Source organism: Nomascus leucogenys, chromosome 22a (genome assembly GCF_006542625.1).
Source record: "Nomascus leucogenys isolate Asia chromosome 22a, Asia_NLE_v1, whole genome shotgun sequence".
In the NCBI taxonomy this organism is placed as follows: Eukaryota; Metazoa; Chordata; class Mammalia; order Primates; family Hylobatidae; genus Nomascus; species Nomascus leucogenys.
This window is the reverse complement of record NC_044402.1, coordinates 114913047-114940512: the sequence shown is the minus strand read 5'-3', so window position 1 is coordinate 114940512 and position 27466 is coordinate 114913047. Positions and strand designations below refer to the sequence as shown.

General features: G+C 33.6%; 2 protein-coding genes across 6 annotated transcripts in view; both read right to left on the bottom strand.

The window, feature by feature from the left end:
* The window catches only part of VWC2L (von Willebrand factor C domain containing 2 like), a 166251-nt gene extending 156152 nt beyond the window's left edge, over positions 1–10099 (bottom strand). For all 3 annotated transcript variants that reach the window (XR_004027993.1, XM_003254037.4, XM_030803738.1), the window contains exons 1-2: positions 9369–10099; positions 6593–7062 (exon numbers count right to left, since the gene is read on the bottom strand). Coding sequence is in view for 2 of the 3 variants with exons in the window: in XM_003254037.4 (XP_003254085.1) it covers positions 6593–6982 (390 nt within the window). In the remaining variant the exon portion in view is untranslated. The remainder of the gene's footprint in view (positions 1–6592; positions 7063–9368) is intronic.
* A 552-nt stretch (positions 10100–10651) lies between these two features.
* SPAG16 (sperm associated antigen 16) overlaps positions 10652–27466 on the bottom strand; it is a 1147205-nt gene continuing 1130390 nt past the window's right edge. For all 3 annotated transcript variants that reach the window (XM_004092023.2, XM_003254035.3, XM_003254036.3), the window contains one exon: positions 10652–11013. In XM_004092023.2, the coding sequence (XP_004092071.1) occupies positions 10838–11013 (176 nt within the window). In that variant the 3' untranslated portion in view covers positions 10652–10837. The remainder of the gene's footprint in view (positions 11014–27466) is intronic.

Below are 27466 nucleotides of genomic sequence, written 5' to 3'. Positions count from 1 at the left end.
TCCTAGCTTTCATGTACTTCTGTGAGTGCAAAAAACTTTTAGTGTACTTTTGTGAGTGCAAAAAGTGTGCAATGAACATTATAAATTTTTTAATAAAATTGACTTCTAATCTCTGAAATGAAATTACTGAGAGAGTATAAAAATTATGTAAAGGTTCCCCAGTTACTTACGAAGATGGGAATCCCCCATTGAGAATATCCACTTTGAACCCACTCATTCTGCATGCTGAGGCTGAGCCTCAGACAAGCAACAGTAAGGTCTCAATCACTGTTATTTTGTAGCAACTTGAAAGGGGAAGGCATTCCTTTTAACTCACTCAAAGCCATTTTAATGTTAAAAGCCACAACATGCTCTGCAAAACAGAAACTGCATTTTGCAGAGCCAATAATTATGGAATTAATCTTCTCAACCTCTCTACAAAGATCCCCAATTATCTTTGCCTCATAAAATCATGATGCTTTCTAGTTCTTTCTTGGGATAGTAACTTAAAAATGCCCCTGGTGACTCCACTACCCATTTGTTGAGAAATGGAAACCCTCTTTTGTATAAAATTCTTTAAAAACTGCACCTATATTCTCATAATCCACAGATTTCTCTGTTATTAAAATAAATACAGGCTTCATACTTCAAATATATGCTTTTTGTACTCCTTTGCCTTGTATAAACATCTGACTTGGTTCCTGTGCTTTTCATAGACACTTGTGCAATGGCAGGTGGGTAAGTAGGCAAGGGGCAGTGAGTTGTGCTGTGCAAAGTGTTCCTACCTGTTAGTCCCCTCAACTGAGATATCTCTACACCCTCTGGTTTTCCTTGTTCTTTCATAAATCTGGTCCTCAGCTCCTAGAACATGTTGCCTTCCATTTTCTTCTCCATATTGAAAAAAACAACTAGACATCAAACGACTCTCCCAAACCTGAATTCCAAAATTCTTCCCACTCAAACATTTTTACAGATTTAATTTTACAATATTGGACATTAATAATGTGGCACCTATTAATAAGAAGGTTGAAATTTACCCATTAAAGGGCAAATCAATTCTAAATCCAAATTGGCATCAACATTTTTTATGAGTGTGATGACTTGGCAAAATAATCCCACTGCTTAATTTTTTTTCTTTTTTTTTTTTTGAAACGGAGTCTTCTTCTGTTGCCCAGGCTGGAGTGCAGTGGCTCAATCTCTGCTCGCTGCAGCCTCTGCCTCCTGGGTTCAAGCGATTCTCCTGCCTCAGCCTCCCGAGTAGCTGGGACTACAGGTGCCTGCTACCACGCCTGGCTAATTTTTGTATTTTTAGTAGAGGCAGGGTTTCACCATGTTGGCCAGGCGGGTCCCCTTTTATTCTCTTGAGATTTAAATATTAAGTATAAAATTCAGGGCAAAAACTTGGCATCATGAAAACATGCTCATTTTTGTAAAAGCAACAACAAACTCACAAGATGTTCGAATTGAAAAAATATTCACACCGCACTTTTCAAATATACAATTCAGAGACCTGGTCCACTGTCTTTGGCCCATAGTGGGAAAAACACAAAGGTCAGTGTCAGCAGGGAAGAGCTGATCTTGGGCAAATCCAAATCCTGAATTAGGGACACTGGGAATTGACTGCAGAAAATCACTTTAAAATAAAACAAGCTATGCAAAAGCTGAAAGATTTCTTTCTGCTACATGTAGTATAACCTTCAGTGTATGACCTACAACTAAATCAGTACAAGTTCTAAAGTATAAGGAAATAGTCAAAAAGGCTAATTCTAGCAGAATCAGAGTTATAAAAATACTAAGCAAAATAAATTATTTCTTCCTTTGAGAAACTCAGCATAAGATAGTTAAGCCTACATTTCCAATAAACTTTCTGGTAGGAACTGCTATTATAATTTATTATTTATGTGTTTTATTTCTCATAAAGTAGGTTCCAGTGTCATATTGCCTGGGTGCACATAAAAGAAAGATGAGAGAACCTACTATACAGTGACCTTTATCTTAATACAATATTACCAGAACCTTGGAGAATTTAGAGTTTTCAAAAAGAATAGAGAGAAATTCATTTTCAAAACTTGCATCAGTAAATGAAATAAAAACCCCACAAAATCCCACAACCTTTATAAATGACATCAGTTTTCCTGTCAGGTGACACGTGGATCAATTTACATTTGAATTTGGTGATCAGAAAATATTGAAGTGTGACCTATGATTTGCAACTGCATAGAGTGACACCAGTACAGCTAAAACACTGGGTAGTCATTGCGATGCTGGGATGGAGACAGAATCCAAGACAACCCTTGGTTAGGAAGGGGTTGAGACAGGAAGAAAGTAAAGGCAGGACGAAAATAGGTACTCTTATCATAAGAGAACAATGTGTGCCATTTTAACTGCCCAAAGAGCATTTTTCATCTCAACTTTCAGTGCTTCTTTAATTAAAATGAAGAGATAACACATAAATAGAAACCAAATCATTCTAAAGAAATTCTAACTTCTTTATCCTATAAGTTTGATTACAGTTTGACCTGGTATGCTATTCATCAAAAAAGGTGTTAAATGACTGTTACGTAGCTCATACGGTGTTGGGAATAGAGGGGAAAAGAAAAAAGAAAACAGTGTCGCTAGCCTCAAAGGGTTCAATGACTAATGGAAGAGACGAGTGGTTTCATATGATATTATTTCATATTATATTTTACATGATTTAATATTATTGCAGTGTGAGGTATTACATTATTGCTGTGGGATAGATCATTAGAAGTGGTGAGGAGCTTAGATTCTGCAGCCAAGCTGCCTGGCTTGGAGTCCTACTTTTTCCTTTTTCCAGCTGTATGGTCTTGGACAAGTTACTTTCACTCTGCTGCTTTGGTTTTCTTATCTATAAAACAGTGCTAATAAAAGTATAATTCTCACAGTGTTATTGTAAAATAAAATGTGTTATAATATACATAAAGCTCTTCACAGTATCAGACAACAGTTACTGTTCTTGTAGTGATGGTGTGTATAGCAGGCCGTGGGAACATATGGAAGGAGTGATTCAGTGTGGGAAATACGAGGTAGGACAGACAGAGAGGGGTTTCCAGTTGAGGTGAGATTTAAATGGAGCCTTGAAGTGGTCCAGTAGGATTTAAACAGGGAGCAATGTTGAAAAAGTGTTCCATACTGTGGAATAGCAGTGCAAACATACAGGGAAGAAAAGCCACCAAGAGTTTGAGGGATTTGGAGAGGCTGATGAGTAGAATCTAGGCTACAGTAGGGAAATTAGATTTTACCCTGAAAACTGTCCTGAATGTCTTTGTCCTTGTGCACCTCATTCTCTGTTTTTCTGCAGCAGACTTCCTTCCTCCACTATTAATTTCTCTTTACTTCTATTCAATCCTGTGCTTGGATATAGGACATTCCTTTTTATTTATGTTTAACTAGGTCATCTATGTACAGAACAATCTGCATCTTATTTCCTATTATGCTTCAGATGAATCTAAATATTTTGGTCCAGTATTCAAAGACCTTCCATCCACTGTCCACCAACACGTATCTGACTTTGCCTCTGACTAGGATGGCATTTTAGTCATATCTAGCTTCCAATTATACCCATCTCCCTCCTCTTTGCAGATTGTATTCATCCCAATCTCTGATTTTGCTCCGGCAGTTTCCTCTTTGGAATTTCAATCTTCCCAGATCAATTTCAAGTACTTCTTGAAGAACAGGCAACCCTACAAGATGTACAGGGTTAGCATCCTGAAGACAAATCTCTTGCTTAACCAAGCCTCATGCTATGTTGATAAGCTTCTGCCATCACAATCTCTTAGGAGTTACATTGGGATTTCATAATCATGTACTTAACTTTTACCTGCTTTTTCCCCCTTCTCTCTTCACATTGATCATGTCTTTCTTGTGAGCAGAGATTTTGGTTTCTAGATATCCTACTTTCAGTTGTAAGTACGTCTATAGTATCTTATCTACTGAACAGTCTGATAAATGCTTGTTGGATGAATATATTATATGTAAAGAATATCTCATAATACAACCTCCCTAATTAACATATCAACATTATTACATGAAAGTTTTATGTATCTTTAATAATTAATGACTTATTCCTTGCAAGCTGAGTTGGAAGAGAATCAAGATGACAGATTATGGCTAATATTTACTTAGGTTAGTTTATATGGTTCACATGGATAAGTAGAGCATTTTAAAAAGGTATGATAATTCTTCATTTGAAAGTCTTTTAAAGTTGAACTTTCATTATAAAATGTAGGCAAAGCCATAGAGGAATTTAGAATTTAGAGTAAATCCCTGGATATTAGAGTTAAGAAGGAGGGGGCAATCATTTATTTAATATCTATTGTGTACCTGTCATCACAAGGTTAGTGACTTCAGAGAAATTATATGTTATTAAGAATTTCCAACCTCTCCTCCTAAGGGAAGTGATTATTACAATGGCTACTTTATAGTCAATACCACTGTGGATCAAAAAGTTTAAGAACTCCATTCAAAAATTTATATCCAAGTGATGAATTTGGGATTCGAATCCAGGTCTCTCTGACCTTAGTGACAAACTGCTTTGAGAGATCATATAGTATTGTTAGAATGGCAGCATTTAGAATTAAGGTAAATAACTTGACAATTTTGGATAAGTAATTTATACTTTTGTGGTCTCAGTTTCTCATTCTGACACATTTGCCCTATATAGTCTCTAAAACTCTTTATGACTGTAAATTCTTGTTAAAAAAACTGATACCTATTATTTTAAAAATCGCATCAAAAATTTTATGACACAAAAAGCCAGGTGAAAAAGCTGTGCATATTAATGGATCATACATTAGGAAAGAAGTAGTAGGGATTAATTAGATTACAGTAGGGTTATAACTAGAAGGGGTACAGAAATTATTAACTTTTTCTTTAAATACCTCTATACTGTTTGACATGGCAACATAGTTATTACCTTTGTAGTGAAATCTAATAAAGAGGGAAAACTATAGCATTTTCAATAGTGAGTTAATTAGACAATCTTTTTTCTTTATTAAATACAGATTACCAAATTATATAAATCTCAGAAACTTATGTTTTTATTTGTTCTAGTTATGAAATGCTGTTCCTACAATACCTTTCTGTATTCTACTCTAGATACAAATGCATGTTAGAAAAGGGTGGTATGACTGCTAGCATCAAGTGTGTTGAGTACTTCTACTTACTTCCATTAAGATGAAATTAAAAATAGGTAATGTCAAAATATATACAATATTTTAGAGATCATAAAACCATTAATAAATGTACTCTACTCTCAACTATTATTTGGTGTCAACAATGATACTATACTCTTATGCTTTTACTTCTTAATTTTGTGCAATAAAATAATACACAAAAGACAAAAGTCAAGAATAACATGTCTAAGGAAGTTGAATGTCATAATTAAAATTTCCCTTTTGTCCTAAGGAATCTAGTTTCAATGACTGGGTATTCTTGGGTAAATCAGAACTGGCTTGAACCCATAACCTGGTTCATTCCAGGTTAATAATGAACTAAATACAATTAACTATGAATACACAGATTACGCTAATGATGATCAGTTGAGACCTTTTTTCTACATACTGATTTCTGGCACCATTTGACTCTTGTGGTGAGAGAAGTTGGGTCAGTGCTAATAATGGAAATGTCTTCTCTCATACATAAACACCCACACTGAAAACTAGCTATCTCTAATTTAACCTCTAAGGTTCTGAGCACCTCGTCACAGAACTTGGTTAGATGAAATGGGAACATTTTATATAAACCCTCAGTATGACAGACACTCCAGGCACAAACTGCCATTACATTTAAGGTGGACATTTTTCATGTATTCATACCTCAGGGTTCATATCAGGCTTGTAGGATATCCCAATTAAAACTAGCCATTGGGGAAAAGAAAGTTCAATAGGGGATAAAAATGAACTCTAAGCTACTTTGAAAATATGACGCAAGCATAAAAGAAAAACTAAAAAATACCATGTAGGCTGAAAAAAATTACAGTCTTTTTTACTACTCTTTACATGGATTGTGATAAAAATTCAGTTCTCTGTGGAATCCTGTAAGCAAAAAATCCAGCGAGCAGAGAACAGAATGGGGATCTTGCTTGACAACAAGTAGGCCCAGTGCATTTTCTTAATATGAGGACCACAGCTAAGAAGTGTATCTCTGTAGCTTTTCCACACAATAAACAAATAATTCTAGACTATATTGTTAAATGACTTCAAATACAGGCTAATAAGCAACACACAAAACTGACACAATTAAAAAAATTAATTTAGGAGACACATACACTATACACAAAATTGTTCCCGTCAGAAAACCTATTTTGTAATAACAGAGAAGAAATGTTTAAGGGCAAAAATAAAGGTGTTAGGTATGCCCCAAATACTTCTGGGAAAAAAAATAAAGGTTATTGTGCAACTTAACAAATATGATCAACAAACCAATTGGCCGTTTGTTGACCATGGTGCTCCTTATGGTAATTAGAATCAAATTGTGTAATTTAAAGGGAAATTTAAAAGTACATTTTTCCAACTCTGACTTTAATGTAGCAATGTACTAAGCACGTGGTATGAAAAGTTGATATTCAATAAATATGGAGGGTAACGCATACCTTAAATTCCTCCAAGATTTTGTAATTTTTCCCGTGATATTCACAGAAGTTTTTTACTTCTTTGCACTCAGGACAGCATCCATTGTGTTCCACTTTGGTACACTTTGGGTGAATTTTAGGGCATTCTGGTTGGTCGCAAACAGGTCCATCTAGAGCACAGACACATGGACAGTTGGAATGCCCAGGGAAAAATCGTTCTCCCAACTTGTATACAAAGCCGCTGTCATCGACACACCCTTTCCCTCGATAGTCATCAAAGATCAGATTGTCATTACTGGAGATCTGGTCACCTTCATCAGCAGGATAGTCTTCATGACTGATAGCAGCAGAGGTGACCAATCCAGGGATGACCAACAGAAGTATGCAAGCTTCATGAATATGAAGAGCCATCCCCCTCTTCAAAGACTTCTGGATGTGCTCCTAATATTAAATATACTCAGCTCCTTCCATGGGAATACAAGAGGGGTAGGCTGAAAATAAATATTTAAAAAGAATAATTTGACATATATAAAGTGAAGATAGATTCATTTAAGCCCATGCTTTTAAACTGGGATCAATTTGAAGATACTAAGTCCTCAAATAGACTAAGTTCATGCAACGATTTATGCCTTATTGTAAGGTTTGGAGAGTTGATACTTGGCAATATATGCATTAAAATTTGTCCTTTTGGATTATTTTATATAGGAACCTTCAGCTTGAATTTTCCTTCTGAATTTCAAAGGTCTAGCTTTGTCTAAATTTCAAAGAAATGGTTTTACTGAGCCCGAAAAGGTGATCACAAGGAGTAACTTACAAATAGCTCAAGAATATTTGAACTCACATTTTCTATTATTCTTTAAAGTGGACTAGTCAGTGATGGAACATATGTTATAATTGTCTGTGTCAGCTCAAAAGATTGGTGAGAAAAAAATCTAATTCTAAAGGAAAGGGAATAAACCAACAGTTGAATATAAATTATATTTAGGAAGGAGCTACTATAAAGGATTTCCTACTTATTTATGCCCATAATTAAAGAACAACAATGGTGTCAATGTCAGTTACCTGTTTAAGTGAACATGAGACTGGATTTTTGAAATATAGTTGATAACAAAACAACATAACTATTCCATAGTGATTAAGAGAAAGAAAATTTGAAATAATACAAGAGAGTTCCATGTGCTTAAAAGAATTTGTTAAAAACAAATTTATTTGAATTATTGTCCACATTATTTTACATAGGAAGGAAGCTCTTAGTGGGCAGGAAAGATCTATCTATAAATTTATTTCACAGTAACTTGAATCTAGTATATATGTCATATTATTTAAATTAAATATTTCAATATAATATAAATGCAATTTATGAGATCTTGAAAACATAACTCTTGAAATGTCAAAAATATTTACATGTACACAATCTGCACAAAGATGCCAGCATAAAATTCTTTATGGAAGTTGCTTAAAACCGTAATTAAGTGTTAACCATTCATAGAAAATATGCCTTATCAATTTTGTGACACTGACTCTTGTAAACTCCACTTAGTATTGGTGCTTGATGTGAAGTGTCGGGAGTGGGCTCTTATTTAAATATTTAGAATAACTAACACACAGAGGCTCTGGGGAAACTGTGACTTTAGGGAGTAATAAATAAGAAAAAGTATTGTCAAATAGCTCATTTGTTTATTTAAATACTATTGGCTTCATGCCAATAACACTAAGATGGTATACAGGACATTTTCAGGCCAGTTGTAAATGTTATACATTGGTTTATTTTCAGATTATATTAAGAGCAATGATAAACCATCTCTTTTCAGTCTAACATATACAGATGATAAAATAAGATAAAGATGACATTAGGAAACTTCATAAACTATTATATTTGCATTTTAAGGCAGATATACAAGTTCTAGTAATAGTAAAATGGAAGGTAGTATGCCCTCTTTCCGGAGAAAGCTGATATTAGAATTCCTCTGATATCCTCTGATGTTAGAATTCCCTTTGGGTAGGTAATAAATCCGATGATTTCTTATAAAATATGTCAAAAATAATGAGTCATGACAGAACAAGAAAATGCAAACCTATAATTCTACTTGAGAATCTGGAAGCTCCCTTTGACAAAGCATTTTTTTCTTTCAAATTACTACAGAGATAACAAACATAACAGAAGCTTCTGAAAAAGCATAAATATAATTTACTAATTAAAGCAAGCATTTATACATCACATATTTAGAAAGTTTATCTTGGAGGAAAGAAAGCTACTATGCTTCCTTATAATATTCCAGCAATATCTGTCAATACATGCAAGATAAGCCATATAAAATACACATATGATTCTGCTTCAAAGGGACATAGAAAATGATCTCTTTGTAAGCCACAGGTAGGCATTAATGTGTTAGGTTATGGTAAATGTAAACTTAGAGGTAAAAATAGGAATGTAATATCTACTTTATATAAACATTAAATATGTTTTATTATATGAAATATATCTTAAAATCTGCATGGTAAAAAACAAGATTTTATTTTCAATATAACAAAGTTCTTAGGCTATTTTTTAAAAAGCCTTCATAATTGAGCTGCCCTAGTACAATTTAAGATACTATTTATTTAAGAGAAGAAACATGGGATAAATCAAATGTAATGTTTATCTGAAGATTTTTAAAAAGAAAGCAAACACTGCTAAACTGAGGTTCACTTCCCAGCTTAACTTTCCCCCCTCCCCATATTGCTACATATGATTTAAAATGACTGCATCTATTTCTTTGAGAAAACAAACATAATTCATGTCGTAAGATACACTTACCTAATCACTCTGGAGGTTAATGGTGGTGGTAGGGGTCACAGCCCAAAATGAACTAAAAGGTCAGGTATGTTTTAAGAAAGCAGTTCCTCTTTAATTACCCAAAGAATACATTTTTAGGCATGAATTAAAGGCAATCCATTCTCTCTACCTCCCATTTCAAAACACAGTAAAGAAGCAGTCTCCCGCCCTTCCAGAAAGAAACACAGCAGACACACATAAGAAATTTGCTTGGACCTGTCTTCAGAATTCAAAGCAAGAAGCAATGCTGGTCCTGTAGAAATCCAGACCCCAGTAGCAGAATCATGTTGAACTTATTTTTAGCATTTTCTTAGATCCTTCTATGAAATATCCCGGCTGATTACGCCTCCTCCACACATGAGTTCACTTACACAGTGTTTGCTACGGCAGTAGAGGTGATTTGGCTAGGCTCTGAGGATCACAAACAGCAACAGCATGCTGTAGCTTAAAGCCCACTCCGCTGGCAATACCATCACCATCGTCCACAGTATGTTGCTTGAATCCCCTCTTACACACCGGAAAATACTAACTGTGGATGTGAAGGAAAGGAGCAACTTTAGCTGGGTTTCTGCATCAGTAAGAGCAGTTCGCAGATTGCTGATTTGGAGCTCATTCTGCCGGCAGCCGGGAATTCCTCAGCACCACGGACAGCGCCAACAACTGGCTTCTGAGCCCAGCTCTGTCGAAATCCCAGAGCTGCTTTAGACGAGGCTAGAGTGCTCTCCAAAGCAGTCGCACTTTATACAGCGGATGCGTGCATTAGGAGGGGTAAAGACATTCTACGTGCGAGAAACTTATTTGCATCGAAATTACAATTAAATTTTTTTTCTAAAAAATTGTAATTTTACCTAACGCGTTCTTGGATGGGCTGCAGAGATGAAAGTTCCGGAAGAGGCTTGCATTTAGATTTAAGCCATCTGCAGTCCCCAATTATTATTAATAGATAAAGCATAATCATTGTCAAACAATCTGTGAAAACGTATGCTCGTCGATTCTGTTTGACCCTTTGGTGGCAGAAAGACTTCCCTGGTGCTGCATGATTAAACTTCAGGTCTTCCTGCAGCTTGGATCTGATTTTTTTTTTTTAAAGTAGCCAGGTTTTCCTGCAGTTTGTTCTCTAACATTAAGAATCAGTCTCCTGTAATTCATCTAGTCTGTCATTAGGCGTCATTGTAAAGCTGTTTCTTTCAAAACCCCTAGCAAAGATGCCGTGTCTCTAAATTCTTATCAAAATGAGAGAGAAAAAGGACCCTGACACAAATGGGTGAGCATAAAGTTATTTTTTTATTAGTAACAGTATGAGCACTAAAATATATGTCCAAAGCATGTTTTAAAGCAGACTGTAAATGTTACCTGCTGGCACATTTAACCAGTTATTTACTGGTTTGGGACTACAGGAGGCATTTTCAAGCCTTAAAGGGAATGCCCTCTGCAGCGGGATGTGCTGAGGGTCAAGACCACGTTCGAACTGTGCCGTCAGAGCCTCCAGAAAACAGAGTCTCCCCGTCGTGAGAAAACACAACCGTGTGTGCTTCGTTTTCGTGGCCCATCAATTTGTGAATCTCCCCAGATTTAAGATCTAGCAAATGGATAACACCATTGCCACTTGCCTGAGCTAAAACTTGACCTGAGGGAGACAGAGAGAGAGGAGAGAGAGAGAATGAAACAAAGTTTTATTTCAAGTGTTCACAGTTTATAAGCAATGAAACATTAGATTTTTTTCAATTATCATTCTGTGTTAGGAGTCAGTTATTAAATATGCAGTAGCTCCTGTAGGTATAAGAAATAAGTTGAGTCAAAATTAAGACACATCAATAATTAGGTTATAAAATTTTCGAATTGGAACATAGAGCCTAATGGTCTACCCCCTTTATATGCAGATTTCATCAAACATCCTACTATTCTTTTATATTTGTGATTAATAAAGCATTTTGAGGCGATGAGATTGAAAGCAACTATGCAACTATGCAAGGCAACTTTCTTTTTCAAATAAATTATATGTTAAAAAGTTTTAAAATCATAGCTTTCAAAATTTATGGAAAACATATTTGTATTCTTCTTTAAACTTATTTATAATAATTATGTTAATCATTACTTACAACTCAATTTACATTCCTGCTTTAAAAATTGTGATACTCATGAACTCAACAAATATTTTTTTGAAGCTGAAGTGGAAATAAGTACTTCCATTTCAAAATGACTTGGGAGTTTTTACTCTAGCTTAGAATTCAAATTTTGATAAATTTTTATTACATAAGATGGCTAAATACAGCACAGAGTATTTGCATAATTTTTGTACCGTATATTTTTTAGTGGCTCATTTCCTCAAAGTGAAAACAAATCAAGGATCCAATTTTAATTAATATTTTTATTAAGGAAGTCCAGTAACAAACTATCATGGGACTTGGAGTTAAGTAAAACAATAGGATATGTTTACATAATAGGATATATTTACATAACATATGTTTACATATGTTTACTTACATAAGTTAGGTAAAACAATAGGATATGTTTACATAAATAAGTATGACATTAGTACTATCCATGGGATTATTTAATCATACTTAGAAGGCATATTATTGTTTCAGTAATAACATTTAAAACTTATTAAACTCTTTTAATGTGATAGATACTATATTTAGTGCTTGATATGGATAATTCCGTATGATCCTTACAGTAATCTAATGATAAAGAAATAGTATTAACTATTCAATATTTTAAATAGTACTAATAGTATTAACTATTTAATATTTTAAATAGTACTAATAGTACTAGTAGTACTATTTAAAATATTAAATAGTACTATTTATCTGTATTTTAAATAGTTAGTACTATTTAAAAATGCTTAAATATCTGTTATGTAAAAAATGCCTCCTCTATGTAGGTGAAGAAATAGAGGCTTGGAAAGGCAAAGTAACTTGCTCACAATGACACCCTAGGTATAGAAGGAGCTAGCATTTAATCACAACACTTTGAATCCAGAGCCTGGGCTTTTAGCCATTGCTTTCCACAGCCAGCATAGCATTGTTATCAATGATGCCTTCTTGACAGATTTTAGGTAAGTGATATATTGTGAAAATAGCATTGGTCCATTTTATAATAAGAATTCTATCTTATTATAATAAGACTTATATCACCATAAAAGCTATAGTGAAATATTTAATCACAAATTTTACCCCCAATCATCATGAATACCTCTAAAACAGAGAAAAGTTATAAAAGTAAAGCTAACCATGATAAATACAGCCTATTTGCAAACCTTTATAACTACTGGGCTTCTTCATCTAGAACAAAACCTGACACAGCAAAGATCCTTAGGATGGATTAGAGTGTCCAAAGCAGCAGATGTGAATATTTATTATGAACCATTTTCTCCCAGGTCTTTGCTGACAGAGGCATTACATATGGATTTCACTTCCAACCTCACTCTATAGGCAATTGCTGTTTGTGACTTTCCCAAATAACTTTTTTTCTTGTAGTCTTTATACAATGGCTGAAAAGGGGAGTAAATACTCTTTTTTATTTGTGAAACCAAACAAAACCAAACAGAACTAAGTCCATAAAGAAAAAGAAAAATATTTAGCTTTAAATCATTATTCACATCTGTAAAAATAATAATTGGAAATATTTATGAAGGCTCTGGTAATTTCTGAAAGTTTGTTCAGTAAAATACAGAAAATGATATTGGAACCTCATATTAATTCAATAGCACCATGCCTCAGGTGTTCCAAAAATTTGTTTTTTCAAGAACAGATTTTGGTCAGCAAATTTATTATGAGGTTTTTCAGGTTTACCTGAATTCATTTTCAGAAGATTGCAAGACTGAGTATGTATCGTAACTAATTCCTAAAATGAATATAAATTTATAATCATGTTCAACTTCATTTAAAGTATATTGGATTATTACACGGCATATAATGTGTGACTTAAAAATTAGTTTTGCTGGGAACAGGGATGCTAACCTCTTTCTAAGTTAGAAAATGTTCAAAATTACTTACCAGGGTATGTCAATTGCTACATTAGTACTTTAGTATCCAATTGGTTTGAGAGAGAAGAGGTACTCTCAGAAACAAAATAAAAAATGCCACAGTCTCATTACTGGTAGCATCTCCACAAAGTGGAGCATTTATAGAGAAAGTGTTTATGGAGAAGTGCATGGGTATCTTTTTAAATCTCCTGGTGATTGGCAATGAAAAACAAACCACCCTGCAAATCACTTGTCATCTGAATGTCAGGGTCTTAATGATAAATTTAGAGAGAATAAAAGATATAACTATATCAGAACTTGGTCAATGGGATGAAAATATGGTAGAAATACAATTTTAAATAGTGTCATGAGAATTTATGTGAAACCTGAACTAATAATGTTCATGTTGAAGTAAATATGTCTCTTTAAAAAATGTGAAATTAAATAATTTATTTTTACTTTAAATCTTTTACTAAAATATTAAAAGCAAAATATTGTCTTGTAACATGTAATTTCTGAACAGATTATTAAATTGTTATTTATCTTAGTATTTTAACAAGAATAATTATAACAATTTATGAATACACACATTCCATAAAAATCACATGAATTAAATTTGTGATTAAAAACAGAGTAGTTTACCAACAGGTTAAAAATAAAAACGGTCAAAATTGATTTATAAAGGTATTTTAAAATACAGATAAATGTTTAAACATCTGTTATGTAAAAAATGCCTTGCTTTTTTTCTTTTGTTAACATTCAAGTTATAAGGATGTCATACTTTTCACAGAATGGAAAGAAAATAAACAGTCTAGGGAGAAGATTGATTTAATTTTGTAACTGCTCCTTTTTATTCAAATAACTCAGTATATATCAACATTGAGTGATTATGACTCCTTCATATGTCTTAAAAATATAATCGATATTTATTTTTATCTGCCAAGACTTTAGAATATTTTCATGTTTAGTAAATCAATACCTTTTCTGTTGACCAGTAGGACTCAATGAGGAGCATATGCTGCTGTCCATTTTACTCTATTGGATGAATTTGCCAACTCCTTTTGGCTTTGAAGACAAGAATTAAATTTCTCCTAACCTCAAAGTATTGCTCTGCTATTAAATGATTCAATCAAATTTTATAAATTAGAGGGTCTCTCAAAGTTAGTTCTAAATAAATTTATAACTTTCTTAATACAACATAGTTCCTTTATATGCTGTATTTATTTTAATAAATAGCTTCACTAATATCTTAGGCATAACCATTTCAATTGAATTTGGTATAAAAACTTGAATATTTGAATATACTTACTAATTTAAGCATTATTAACAATAGAATCCCTTGAAGAAGTTTATAGAATGAATTAATCCATACAAGTTGAGTGGTAAAATTTTATCTGGGTGTAAAAATCACTTTATATAAACTAGCATAATTTGGAAACTCTTACTCTCATGCTAATAAAATGTGTAATATTGACAGTTTTTCTAGCTACAATTTTTAAAACTTTTCAATCGATTTTCATTAATTTTTATTAAATTTTAAAAATAACTTTAGAAACATGTGTGAGAAGTCAATTTGATTTTGACAGTGTACACCTAGAATAACCAGGAGTTATCTTAAACCTTTCAATACTTACTTTCCTTCTCATGTAGCCAAATTCTCCTTAAGGTTGAGATGTATGCTGCTTGTTATTGCAATTTTTTTTTATAATCATGGAATTTGACTTATCAGTACTTAACACGTGCTTGTTGCTTGAAGAGTCATAGTGTGTTACAAGTAGGAGCACAAAAACCTTTATGACATTTTTAAATAGAAAGGGTTTGAGCCCATTTCTTTGTCATCCAGGTTTACTGGAATGAGTTGATGGTAACCCTCATTTATTGAGTGTCTAGAGCTTTCTTTTTTACATCACATGTTTTTCACTCAACCCTGTGATGTAGCTATTCTTTCCTCCTAGAAAATGAAGAAGGAGATTCACAGAAGGTTGAATTGGGATTTACTTTATTTATTTATTTTTTTTTTGAGATGGACTTTCACTCTTGTTGCCCAGGCTTGAGTGCAGTGGCACAATCTCTGCTCACTGCAACCTCTACCTCCCGGGTTTAAGTGATTCTCCTGCCTCAGCCTCTGGAGTAGCTGGGATTATAGATGCCACCACAGCCAGCTAATTTTTTGTGTTTTTAGTAGAGATGGGGTTTCACCATGTTGGCCCTGCTGGTCTTGAACTCCTGACCTCAGGTAATCCACCCACCTTGGCCTCCCAAAGTGTTAGGATTACAGGCATGAGCCACTGCGCCCGGCCTTGAATTGGGATTTGAATTGAAAACTTTATTACTCAAAAAGTCTTGCTTCATTTACTGGCTTTAGAATTTCTTTCATAAATTAAGATTTAGGGCCAAATGGGTTTATGCCTGTAATCCCAAAGCTTTGAGAGGCCAAGGCAGGAGGATCACTTGAGGCCAAAAGTTTGAGACCAGCTTGGACAACATAGTGAGACTCCATCTCTACAAAAATTTGAAAGAAAATTAGCCAGGCATGGTGGCATGCATTTGTAGTCCTAGCTACTGTGGAGGCTAAGGCAAGAGGATTGCTGGAGTCCAGGAGTTCAAGGCTGCAGTGAGCTATTCCCACCGTTACACTCCATTCTGGGTGGTAGAGCAAGTCCCTGTCTCTAAAATAATAACAAAAATAAGCAAAAAAGACTCAGATAAGTGTCACACTTTGGGGCTTCTTTATGAATATCACTGAATTCTCTAGTTGCTTAAGTTCTTAACTTTAATGCTCATGTTAATCTCATAATTGTTTTACTTAATGTTGATTCTACTACTTTGTGAAACTCCAAAACTAAAATATTCATGTCCTTGCAAAAGTAACTTTATATATATCCATTAATCTCTAAATACATACATTCTAATGCATATATAATATGTACTAAAAATTGTACCTGATAACTAAAAACACTCATTTTACATCCCTTCCCATATCTCCAGCCAAATTATCTCTCTGATTCTACCATTTCTATTATGAATACTAATTATCTTTTTTCCTAGACTCCAAACTGTAATAAAATTCATTTCTCAGTTTGCCTCCCTCTCCACCTTCAATCCAAGTCCTAGCCATTCTTTTTTTAAACAAATTTTCTATAATCCAACCCAACCATTTTTTAATATTTCTAACTGTTATGTCCACAATATTAGTTAAAATCCTTTTTCTTAAGATACTAGGACCACTGAAATGATTCTCAAAATGATCTTTTCATTTTCACATTTTTACTTTTAAATCTACCTATATTAATTCCTGAGGCATTTCTTCAGTAATGCTACCCTCATCCTAAAATACCACAAATATAAACAGAACAATGAAAGCAGTAGCAGCAGCAACAACGACAAAGAGGCCTTTTTCATCTCTGACGTTCTCAGGTTTTGTTTTGTTTTAGATCTAACCATCTTATGTTACAAATAAAACAGCTGAGCTGAAGTGACTTGGCCAAGTTAAGAAAATGCACATGTGGCAGTTGCAGAATATGGCTGAAATCAGATCTTTGGCTCCTAAATCGGTGCTCTTTTTACTATTTCTTTCAGACACTGAATAATGTCCAAGTATCTTAGCATGGCTTTTAAGATCTCGACACTCTGATACAAATCTGCATTTGCTAACTCAAATACACTCTTACATGAACTCTGTGCCCTCCATCAATTTGCCCTCATTTCTTGAATATATTTTTCACTTCCCTACCTTTGGATTGTTTCTTCTGTAATTCCCTGTAGTGGAATATTTTTCCTACCTGTCTCCACGGTCCCTAACCATTACTTCCTAACAAAAATCAACCTACCTATTAAATCCTAGTTCAAAATGATTTTCTTCACCAAGTTGGTACAAGGGATCCCTAGTAGAAGATCTGCCTTTTCTGAGCACTTATTGCATTTCATTCGTACCATTCATGTGATAATAAGATGTCAAAAATTCTAGTTAACTATGTATTCGTCTTACATTCTTAACTTCATAATTACTTAGGAACAGGGGCCATGCCATATATTTTTCCATTCCCCTAGCAGAGCAAGGAAGCTATTATAATCAATATCAGTGGATAATAGTAGCAGCTTCCACACTACCATTTGTAGTACATATTATTTGCCAAGCACTGTTCTAAGTCCTTTACTTGCATTATGTCATTTTATTCTTCAATAACCCTATGGGGTAGGTTATACCTATACTATCCATTATAGCAGCTGTGACACACATGTAGCTATTGAGCATGTGAAATGTGGTTAGTACAAATTGGAATGTGCTGTAATTGTAAAATGCTCACCAGGTTTCAAATGAAGAAAGAATGTAAAATAGGCTATTACTCATTTTTATATTGATTACTTGTTGATAAGATGCCGTTTGGGTACATTTTATAGATTTTAACTTATTTTATATGTATATAATTAATAAGTATAAATATATCTCATATATAAACATAAATATATAAATAAATAATCAGTTTTACCTGTTCTTTAAAAATGTGTCTACTAGAAAATTTAAAATTATCAACATACTATTATCATAATATGTCACATATCACATATTTTTATTAGAAAATACTAGCATATACTCTGCTTTACAGAGGAGGGAAATGAAGTTTAGAGAGAAAAGCAACTTCTCCAAGGCCACAAAGCTTGTAAGTGATGGCATCCGGATTTGAGGTCTATATGACTCCAAGGCTCATGCTGTTATCCTTTATGATATGCCCAGATGAATTTTTTTTTTTGATTGGCTCCATGTCATCCCTTCCACTTTGATTCAGCTGTCCTTACTAAAACGCAACATGATGGAGAGATGTATCTATCAAAGTCTCTCTTGAGTGTGCCACTCCAGTTTCCAGTGTGAATCTATGCTCATCTCTAGGAATATATTTAAATTAATTTGTACATAAGTAAAAGAAATATATTAAAAATTGTATATTCATGGTCACTCTAGTGGCATCTATTGATTCCAAGAATCCGATTGTACAACTAGTTTCCTGAGAATAAGTGAGAAACTCAGGAAGGCTGCCCTATTCTTTTAGAGTTTCAGGAGACCATCCAATGTACACAGTGCCTTAGTGGGCAGAAAAGACACTTCCATATCTTTGGATATTTTATATTAAGATGTTATTAAAAAATTGTCATTTAATTCTTGATATAGGGGAAACAAACCAGATTATATTTTCTTTCCAATGCTTATGCTTTCTATATTGGCAAACATCCCCTTAGCCTCACCCAAATAATATTTTTGAATACAGTGAATATATTTTATCCAATTATTTACACTAATTGTTCCTGAAAAAAAATACAGTTCATGTTTTGCTGAAAGATCTCAACTTATTTTAAGAATTAAGGAAAGACAAAATTAATTTGATAGATTGGTAAGGTAAAATCATCTAAGGTAGAGAGAGGTATTGGACCTCGGTTGTCAATATGAAAATTCCTATTCCCTGAAATTCCAAGGAAAAACCACTGAGAGGCATGAAACTTGTTAATAAATCCAAGTTTGAAGAAGATACTGGTTGAGGCACACTTACTGTGGTGGTGTATTAACTGGCCAAATGATGTCATTTTGTAATGGAGCACCCTATGTTAGTTATGAAATTTATTAAATAATGTTGACAGAAATATTTGATTTTTTGTTAGAGGAATAATTCACAACACTAGTTAATATATCAAGAGTTAAGAGTTGTGTTTCCTTGGGGGACTCTTTAATTGATCAAATACAATTTCCCCAGTGAGCTACCAGTTATCAGGCACTGTTAGTTAAGGTAACTGTGGATATATAAGTTGGTTGGGTTAATTAAATACAGTCATTTTTAATGAGAATTATTAAATGTCATATCTATCAAAACTTTAAATTTCTTTATGTTCAGAAAATTCAGAATATCTATTTTTCTTATTACTCTGTGTCTAAACACATAACACATACACTACCAAAAAGGTTACAAAATTCACTTATAGGTTTGAACATGTTACATTTTCCAGCAATATTATGAGTCAGCAATTGGCTAAAAATATGCACTTTTCTATTATTTATATAGTCAGTAATAGTGTCATTCTGGATTAGAGGAATGTGTCTGCATGAATGGAGCTTTGTTATAAGAAATAGAAGCAAACTCAAACCTTTTAAGCTTATTATAAATAATAAAAATGTGAATGAAATACATCATTACGTTTTTCATTACAATAACTTCAGTAATTTCTCATGATTATTCATTCTTTGGTTAAATTTTGAGCAATAGGTTTCTCCAGAGAAACAAAATACTCATTTTATATTTTATTCAAAGGAGTCTCATACACAGATCATAAGAAATTTACCACAAATATACAAGAATAGAGACAAAAACCATTGTGTGCCATATATGAAATAACATATCAAGGAAGAGAAACTTTGATCAATAAGGAAATGATTTTTATACACATCAGAACCGATCTGAAGAAATTCTCTCAATCAATATAGATAGGCAGAAATGCTTCTGAACATTTATTACCTGTGGAGAGTGTTATTGATTAATTTTATTGATTTTTTGAATGCATGTGGAGAGGCATCTGCTGTTTCTTTAAAAGATGCCTCAAAATGAAAAGTATCAAGAAACTACTTAAGTTTTGAGGATTTGCATTAATGGCTCAACCAGGGTCATTACTCAGAATTTCAAAAACACCACAGAAAGGAGATATGAAATGTGATTTAGTTTATTTTGTACCTTACTGCTGATCAATGCATTTCAGAAAAAAATATTGCTTGCGAATTTAACTTGCCTAAGTGCTAGTAACAATTTAAAAACTTTTCCAGCATTTTTTACTACGTATATTAATGCTAAAGGGTCCTAACTTTTCTTTTGTGAGCAAAGATTAGTTGATGTCAAAATGTAAAACATAGAGTATAAAACAAATGCATTTTAAATTTATCTTGGTAGAAGTTCATATCACAAAAAATGGTAACAGAGAAGGAAGGGAAGGCTTCAGTATCTTCAGAGCTCTAGTCGACAGATTTGTTTACCTTACTTAGAAAACATAAAATATTTAATGGACATCAAACACATGGAAGTTAAGGATAATCTACCATTATGTGAACTTGGTATGGAATGTGACTTATTAAGCAGGTGAATTTTATTGCACAGAGTCTGTTTTAGAAGTTTGCCAAAAACGGTTTTAAACAAATATAAGTTGCTCCTCTGTGTCTATGGGGGTGTTGGTTCCAGGTCCTTCCCCACCCACAGATACCAAACGCTTCAGATGCTTAAGTCCCTTCTATAAAATGGCAGAGTTTTTGCATATAACCTATGCATATCCTCCTGTGTACTTTAAATCATTTCTGGATTACTTATAATACCTAATAAAATATAAATGTTACATAAATAGTTGTTATATTTTTATATCATTTTTGTTATACTGTTTTTTTGAATACTTTCAATCTGTGATTGGTTGAATCTGTGATTGCAAAATCTGCAGCCATGGGGGAACTGTAATCTTTTTCTGTCTTTAACATGAAATCCATGTCTTAGGAAGGCAGTTCTTTGATTCTCCAGAAATTCCTAAACTATAGCATGTGAATAAATAAAAAAAATTAAGTCTACCTTGCTAGGAACAGAACTTTTGGCCTATGTGTAGTTTTAAAAATATTTCCCCCCTATTAGAAGAGCATGAATGATGATCTTGAACAGGTGCTTTCCTACATGGGCTACCTTCTGAATATTACAGAAATCTCTTGTGAAATGCACCTAAAGTCCTAAAAATGTTCTAATTAATTATTGAATCTGTTTAAAATATCAATGGCCACCTGCTTTCATTAAGAAATCCTTGTAGACCTGTTTCCTAACTTGGTCTTCATCTATGCAGCTGATCAGTGTTGGAATAATATTTATTCAGGGACCCCACACATCTGGAGCTTTGCAAACATTTCAGAAAAGCTTTTGCTGACTGATGACAGAGGAAACGCAAGTTCCAGTTCAGTTCTGAGGATTCCATAAGCCATCACAAAACACAATTCATAGCAAATAGTAGACTATGATATATTCTTCTTCATTGTTTAGAAATAGGCAAAGGAACCAACGGCTTATATTTAATATCAAAAATTTAATTAAAAAATTAATCATTTTTGTCTTACTGTAAAGTAATAAAACCACCCTTAGTATTGCTCAGATTTTACTACTCAAACCATAACTACATTTTAAGACTCTAAAAGTCAGAGTTATAATATTTTGGGAGTTTTTCTCTTAATGTACATTGGGGTCAGAACCAACTTCATTATAAAGGAATCCTCTTTCTTGAATGTGTAGATTTGTCTGTGGGGAAAGCCACTGTCAGATTCTGTTAGTTAATGTTCAGATGGTGAATTGTTAATAATTACATCCTAATTTTAGAACTTCATCTTTTCCTACTTCAGGGCAACTTTGTTAGGTAAAACAGCCTAAGTGATAAATCAGCATCACTACACCATTAATAGTTATAGTAAAAAAAAGATGTGCAAATATGTGATAAAAGAATTATAATTGAGATGGATACCCTCCTCACAAGAGCAAAAGAATGGCTGCAATATCAAATGTGAAGGTCTTGTATGAACTGGGAATGGCTAAATTAATTAGTTTAAATGTAGTATGTGGTATAATCTGATGATTAAAAATATTTATTAAACTCTCTGAAATCATAGATTAGCTCTAAATTTTATATATGTCACTATTTATTACCTGAGTAAGCCCCACAGACCTAATACCTAATGGAGATTTCCTTTTAAATAATTTGAAGTGCTTGATAAGAAAAGATGGAACCACTAGCTTACAATTATTATCTCACTTTTTCCCAACTATTTCACATCTGTTGTATTATGTAATCCTTACAATCAAATGCAAAGGCAACATTATTATTTTCATTTTACAGAGAAAGACATTGAATCATAGAGACATGAAAGACCTCCATTAAGATAACAGAGCTAGGATTTGAACAAGGATGCCAACCAAGTATGTCTATAAAATTTCCTCTATCCTGCAGCCTGAGGGGAAACAAAAGTAGTTATGCCAGAAAGTTAAGCTAATTTGGCTGCTACATGAACTGCTAAATAAATTTATATTAACTCATAATTCTGTGAAGGCATCTTTATGGAAATTTCAGCTAACATTCTATAATATTATATTCCGATGACCTGGCTTTATATCTCATAGAAAATTTAAAGCAACATGTGATTAGTTTGTTCTTTATTCAGCCTCTCTCCATCATACTTTCTCACTGTTAACCTCTTCATCTGGTAGTCCACTTGGATCAAATGGGCTTTTGCTAGAAGCTAGTAGACAGTTTGAGATTAAGGGCACTGATGAGTACTTGGAGTTAAAGTAATGAGGCACGCATGATTTAGCTATATACAGGAGCCATAAAAATGGCAAAGTTGGCAGTGCAATTATTAGAAAATATGGAGTTTTACTTGTCTGAATAAATGGAATATCAGGGTATTTTCAGTTGCAAGTGAAGGAAAGTCAACTCAATGTGGCAAAGGGAAAATTTTTTTTGAAGTTTAACAAATATATTTATCACACAGAAATACAAATAAACTGACTCCAATAATGGCTGGATCAAGAGGTTGGACTGATGTTATTAGGATGCCTTCTTTCATTGTCTCTGTATTCTGATTCTAGCAGTGTAAATCCATACTGAGGCAGACTCTATCTACTTGGTAGTCTTGGTTCAGGCTCATGGCCTACCAAATTCAAATTCCATGGAAAGAGTACTTCTATTGCCTAGCAGTCTCATAAGGGGTAAACACTTTCCCTTATTGGTTAGCTTGGATCATGTGGCTGGCAGGCGGAAGGGTGTGATTTACTAATTCACCAGGCCAGGATTAAGTGCTGACCAGAACAAGTGAGAGTGCATAAGGAGAATTACCCAAATGAAGAACAAGATGCTGTCATTTTAGGAGGAATAACACTAGGCATTTTACAAAATTCTACTTGGGATAGTCATTCCAGATGTGCAATTCAGAGCCAATTTTTGCATTAGAGAAGAAAACAAAGAAATAATAAGCCACCTTGTAGGCCTTGAAAACCATGCTTTACCTTCTATTGTCTTTACATTTGACTATCTATCCTCTTGCCTCCTAAAAGACTCTTATGCAAATAAATTGCATCTAGTTTTATCAAGAAATCAGTTCAAGTATTTTGTTAAATAGACTACCAATGTTTGGCGTCCTTTGATCTACAGTGGGGCTATTAAATGCAAAAACTCCCAGGATAAACTGCAGGGAAGGTAGGGGTAAAGTGGGAATTATAGTTGCAAAGGAATAGAAAAATTTGAACACCTATACGACAAGCAATCTGCATTAGAAAATTAAAAAACATGGCCAGGTGCGGGGGCTCACGCCTGTAATCCCAGCACTTTGGGAGGCCAAGGCGGGCAGATCACGAGGTCAGGAGATTGAGACCATCCTGGCCAATGTGGCAAAACCCCGTCTCTACTAAAAATACAAAAATTAGCTGGGCATGGTGGTGCACGTCTGTAGTCCCAGCTACTTGGGAGGCTGAGGCAGGAGAATCGCTTGAATCCAGGAGGCAGAAGTTGCAGTGAGCTGAGATTGCACCACTGCATTCCAGCCTGACGACAGAGCGAGACTCCATCTCAAGAAAAAAAAGAAAATTAAAAAAATTATATAAATTCAAGCTTTTTTGCATTAACTAGATACTATGATTATTAATATCTCAGTGGCTTTCATACACTAGAGTATCTCCCCAAAATAAACAATTACAGCAAGCTGCACTGGATTTTCTTTATTATATTAAACAGAATAAAATTGTTATAAACTCTAAAATTAGAAACACACGGTATAGTTTTTATACTTTCCTAGTAATCCCAGTATTTTTAGGAAAAAAGCTAAAGAAAATTGCTTTTTTGAAGGGCTATTTATCAAAGATGATACATTTTATGTTTCAGTGGCAACTTTGCACATGTTCAAAAGATCTTGATGTGGATCTATAAAAAGTTCTGAGTACTAAATATTTCAGTCATTTCTAAAGAAATCATTTTTAAAATAATGTATAAGAACATAAACAACCAAATAGATAAAAATTATTTTGTGGAGTCATTTTGAGAAACCATACTATTTTGCTGTTGTCAATATTGAAATTGAAAAATATATTCTTTGGGAATTCAGAATCTTAAGAACAAAACACATGAACATGTAAGAAGAAGGGATCAATGAAACAAAAGTGACAAAATATTAATAGTTGTCAAACCTGGGTAGTGGATAAATGGGACTTATTAGATTATTTTCTTTACTTTTATGTATGCTTGGAAAATGAAAACAATAAAACATTAAAAAATATTAATCACAGATCACCATTATTACCATGTAGTCATTTCTTATATACAGAACTAAAAATTTTGAATTATCAGAGAAGTACAAAGTATTCTAAAACTAGGTATATACACATTGTGTCTAAGTACTTTTAGCAACTGCAGAGCAAAATAGTGAGTGATAAATGAAGATACTAAATATAATCATTAAAAAAAACTAGAGGATTTTATTAAAATAAATAATGAAAAGCCAAGGCAGAACCTGGTACAAAATATTTGCAAAAGACATACCTGATAAAGGACTATTATCCAAACTATACAAAAAACTCTTAAAACTCAAGAATAAGAAAACAACCTAATTAAAAAATGGGCCAACATTGTGGAAAGCAGTGTGATGATTCGCAGAAAAACTTGAAGCAGAATTACTATTCAACCCAGCAATCCCATTATCGGGTTTATACCCAAAAGAATATTAATCACTCTACCATAAAGACACATGCACACGTATATTCGTTGCAGCACTATACACAATAGCTAAGACATAGAGTCAACATAAATCCCATCAACTGACGACTGGTTAAAGAAAAATTGGTACATATATACCATGGAATACTATGCAGCCATAACAAAGAATGAGATTATGTCTTTGCAGCAACATGGATGGAGCTGGAGGCCATTATCTTAAGCAAACTAACACAGGAACAGAAAACCAAATACTGCATGTTCTCACTTATAAATGAGAGCTAAATGATAAGAACACAAGGACGCAAAAAGGTAAAAAAAAAAGTCACCAGGGCGTATTTAAGGGTGCAGGGTGGGAGGAGGAAGAGGATCAGAAAAAAATACCTATCGGGTACTATGCTTATTACCTGGGTGATGAACTAATTTGAACACCAAACCCCTGTCACATGCAGTTTACCTATATCACAAATCTGCACATCGAACCTAAAATAAAACTTATCATAAAAATATTTAAAAATGGGTCAAATACCTTAAACAACCTTACCAAAGAAGATAGACAGAGGGTGAATAAGCATATGAAAAGAGGCTCATTGTCATATGTCATCAGGGAAATGCAAATTAAAACAGCAGTAAGGTATCACTATACACCAGAATAATGACAACACCAAATGCTGGTGAGAATGTGGAGCAACAGGAACATTCATTCCTTGCTGGTGAGGATGCAAAATGTTACAGCTACTTTGGAAGATGGTTTGGCAGTTTACTTACAAAAGTAAACATACTCTTTGCCAATTATTTCACAATTGTGTTCCTTTGTATTTACCCAAAGGAGGTGGAAATTTATGTCCACATAAAACACATAAAAACTTGTACAAGAATGTTTATAGAAACTTCATTCATAATTGCCAAAAGTTGAAAGCAACCAAGATGTCCTTCAGTAAGTGAATTAATAAAGGGTGGTACATTCCAGACAATGGAATATTCTTCAGTGATAAAAAGAAATGAGCTAACAAGCCATGAAAAGGCATGGAGGAAACATAAATGCATACTACTAAGTGAAATAAGCCAATCAGCCAAGGCTACATACTGTGTGATTTTTTCTATGTGACATGTTGGATAAGGCAAAACTATGGAGATAATAAAAAGATCTGTGGTTGCCAGGAGTTGTGGGGAGGTAGGGATGAACAGGCAGAACACACAGGATTTTCAGGCCAGTGAAACTATTCTGCGATACTGTAGTATCATGATGGATACATGTCATTATACATTTGTCCAAATCCACACCAAAAATGAACTCTTTTGAAGGATAATGATGTGTCATTTAGGTTCGGCAGGGGATTTTGATAATCAAGGAGGCTGTGCATGTGTGGGGATAGGGGATATATGGGAAATCTCTGTACTTTCAATTTTTCTGTGAAACTAAAACTGATCTAAAAAGACAAAGTAAGAAATAAAAGTTTGAAACCAATATGAGGTTAATAGCTAATTTTCAGTTGGAATTAAAGGTAAAATATCTCTTACTTAGGATGATATTATCCTAAGTGCTCAAAGTAGGTGCTTTAAAATGTATTTTTAAACTTTTTTTTACTCAAGTACATAATCCAGAATCAGCAAAATAGTGTCTTCTCTCAACTGTGAACCTCTAGATGATTTTAAGTAAATGAAATAACTCAGATTTGTACACTGGTATAGGGAGTAGCCATTTCCTCAAAAAAAGTAACAAGCTATGCTGATATTTAAAAATAAAGCTCAAATTATTAGATTTCTAAAATCATCACTGTATAGCTCTTACTTGGAAAGAGAGAGAGAGAAAGAGAAAAAGACACTCAGAAAAAGAGGCACAGAGAGAGAAATAGAGACAGAAAGAGAGACAAAGAGAGATGCCTATTTAGATGAGGACTGTAAAATGGAAACTAAATTAATACAAAGATTTTCATTAAGCAACACTATCCATCACAACCCAAAAGCAGCTTGAAAACACAGAGTAAATTTCCTGGCCCATATTCTGTGTATTGGCCAATGGTAGTGCCCAAATACACCAGATAATTGCTCCACCATCTGCTTCACATTGATTACATAGTTGTGGTGGTACATTTCCTATGACTGGAGAAAGATTCCATTTTAAAAAATAGACATTATTTGAGCTTTCTAAATTAGGAGTCTCTTCAAAATAGCACAATATTCACCCTTTAAAACATTTTTTTCAGAGAAAATCTAAAGCTTTGATATGTTTCTTTTTCTAGAAATTAATACCTTCATTATTTCTCATGTATAACAATTTTCTGGGTTTTTTTCCCCAATTTCACATAATGAGTGTTGTAAAGCATTGGGGGTCTAAAATATCCTTTGTTCCAATGAAATGCAA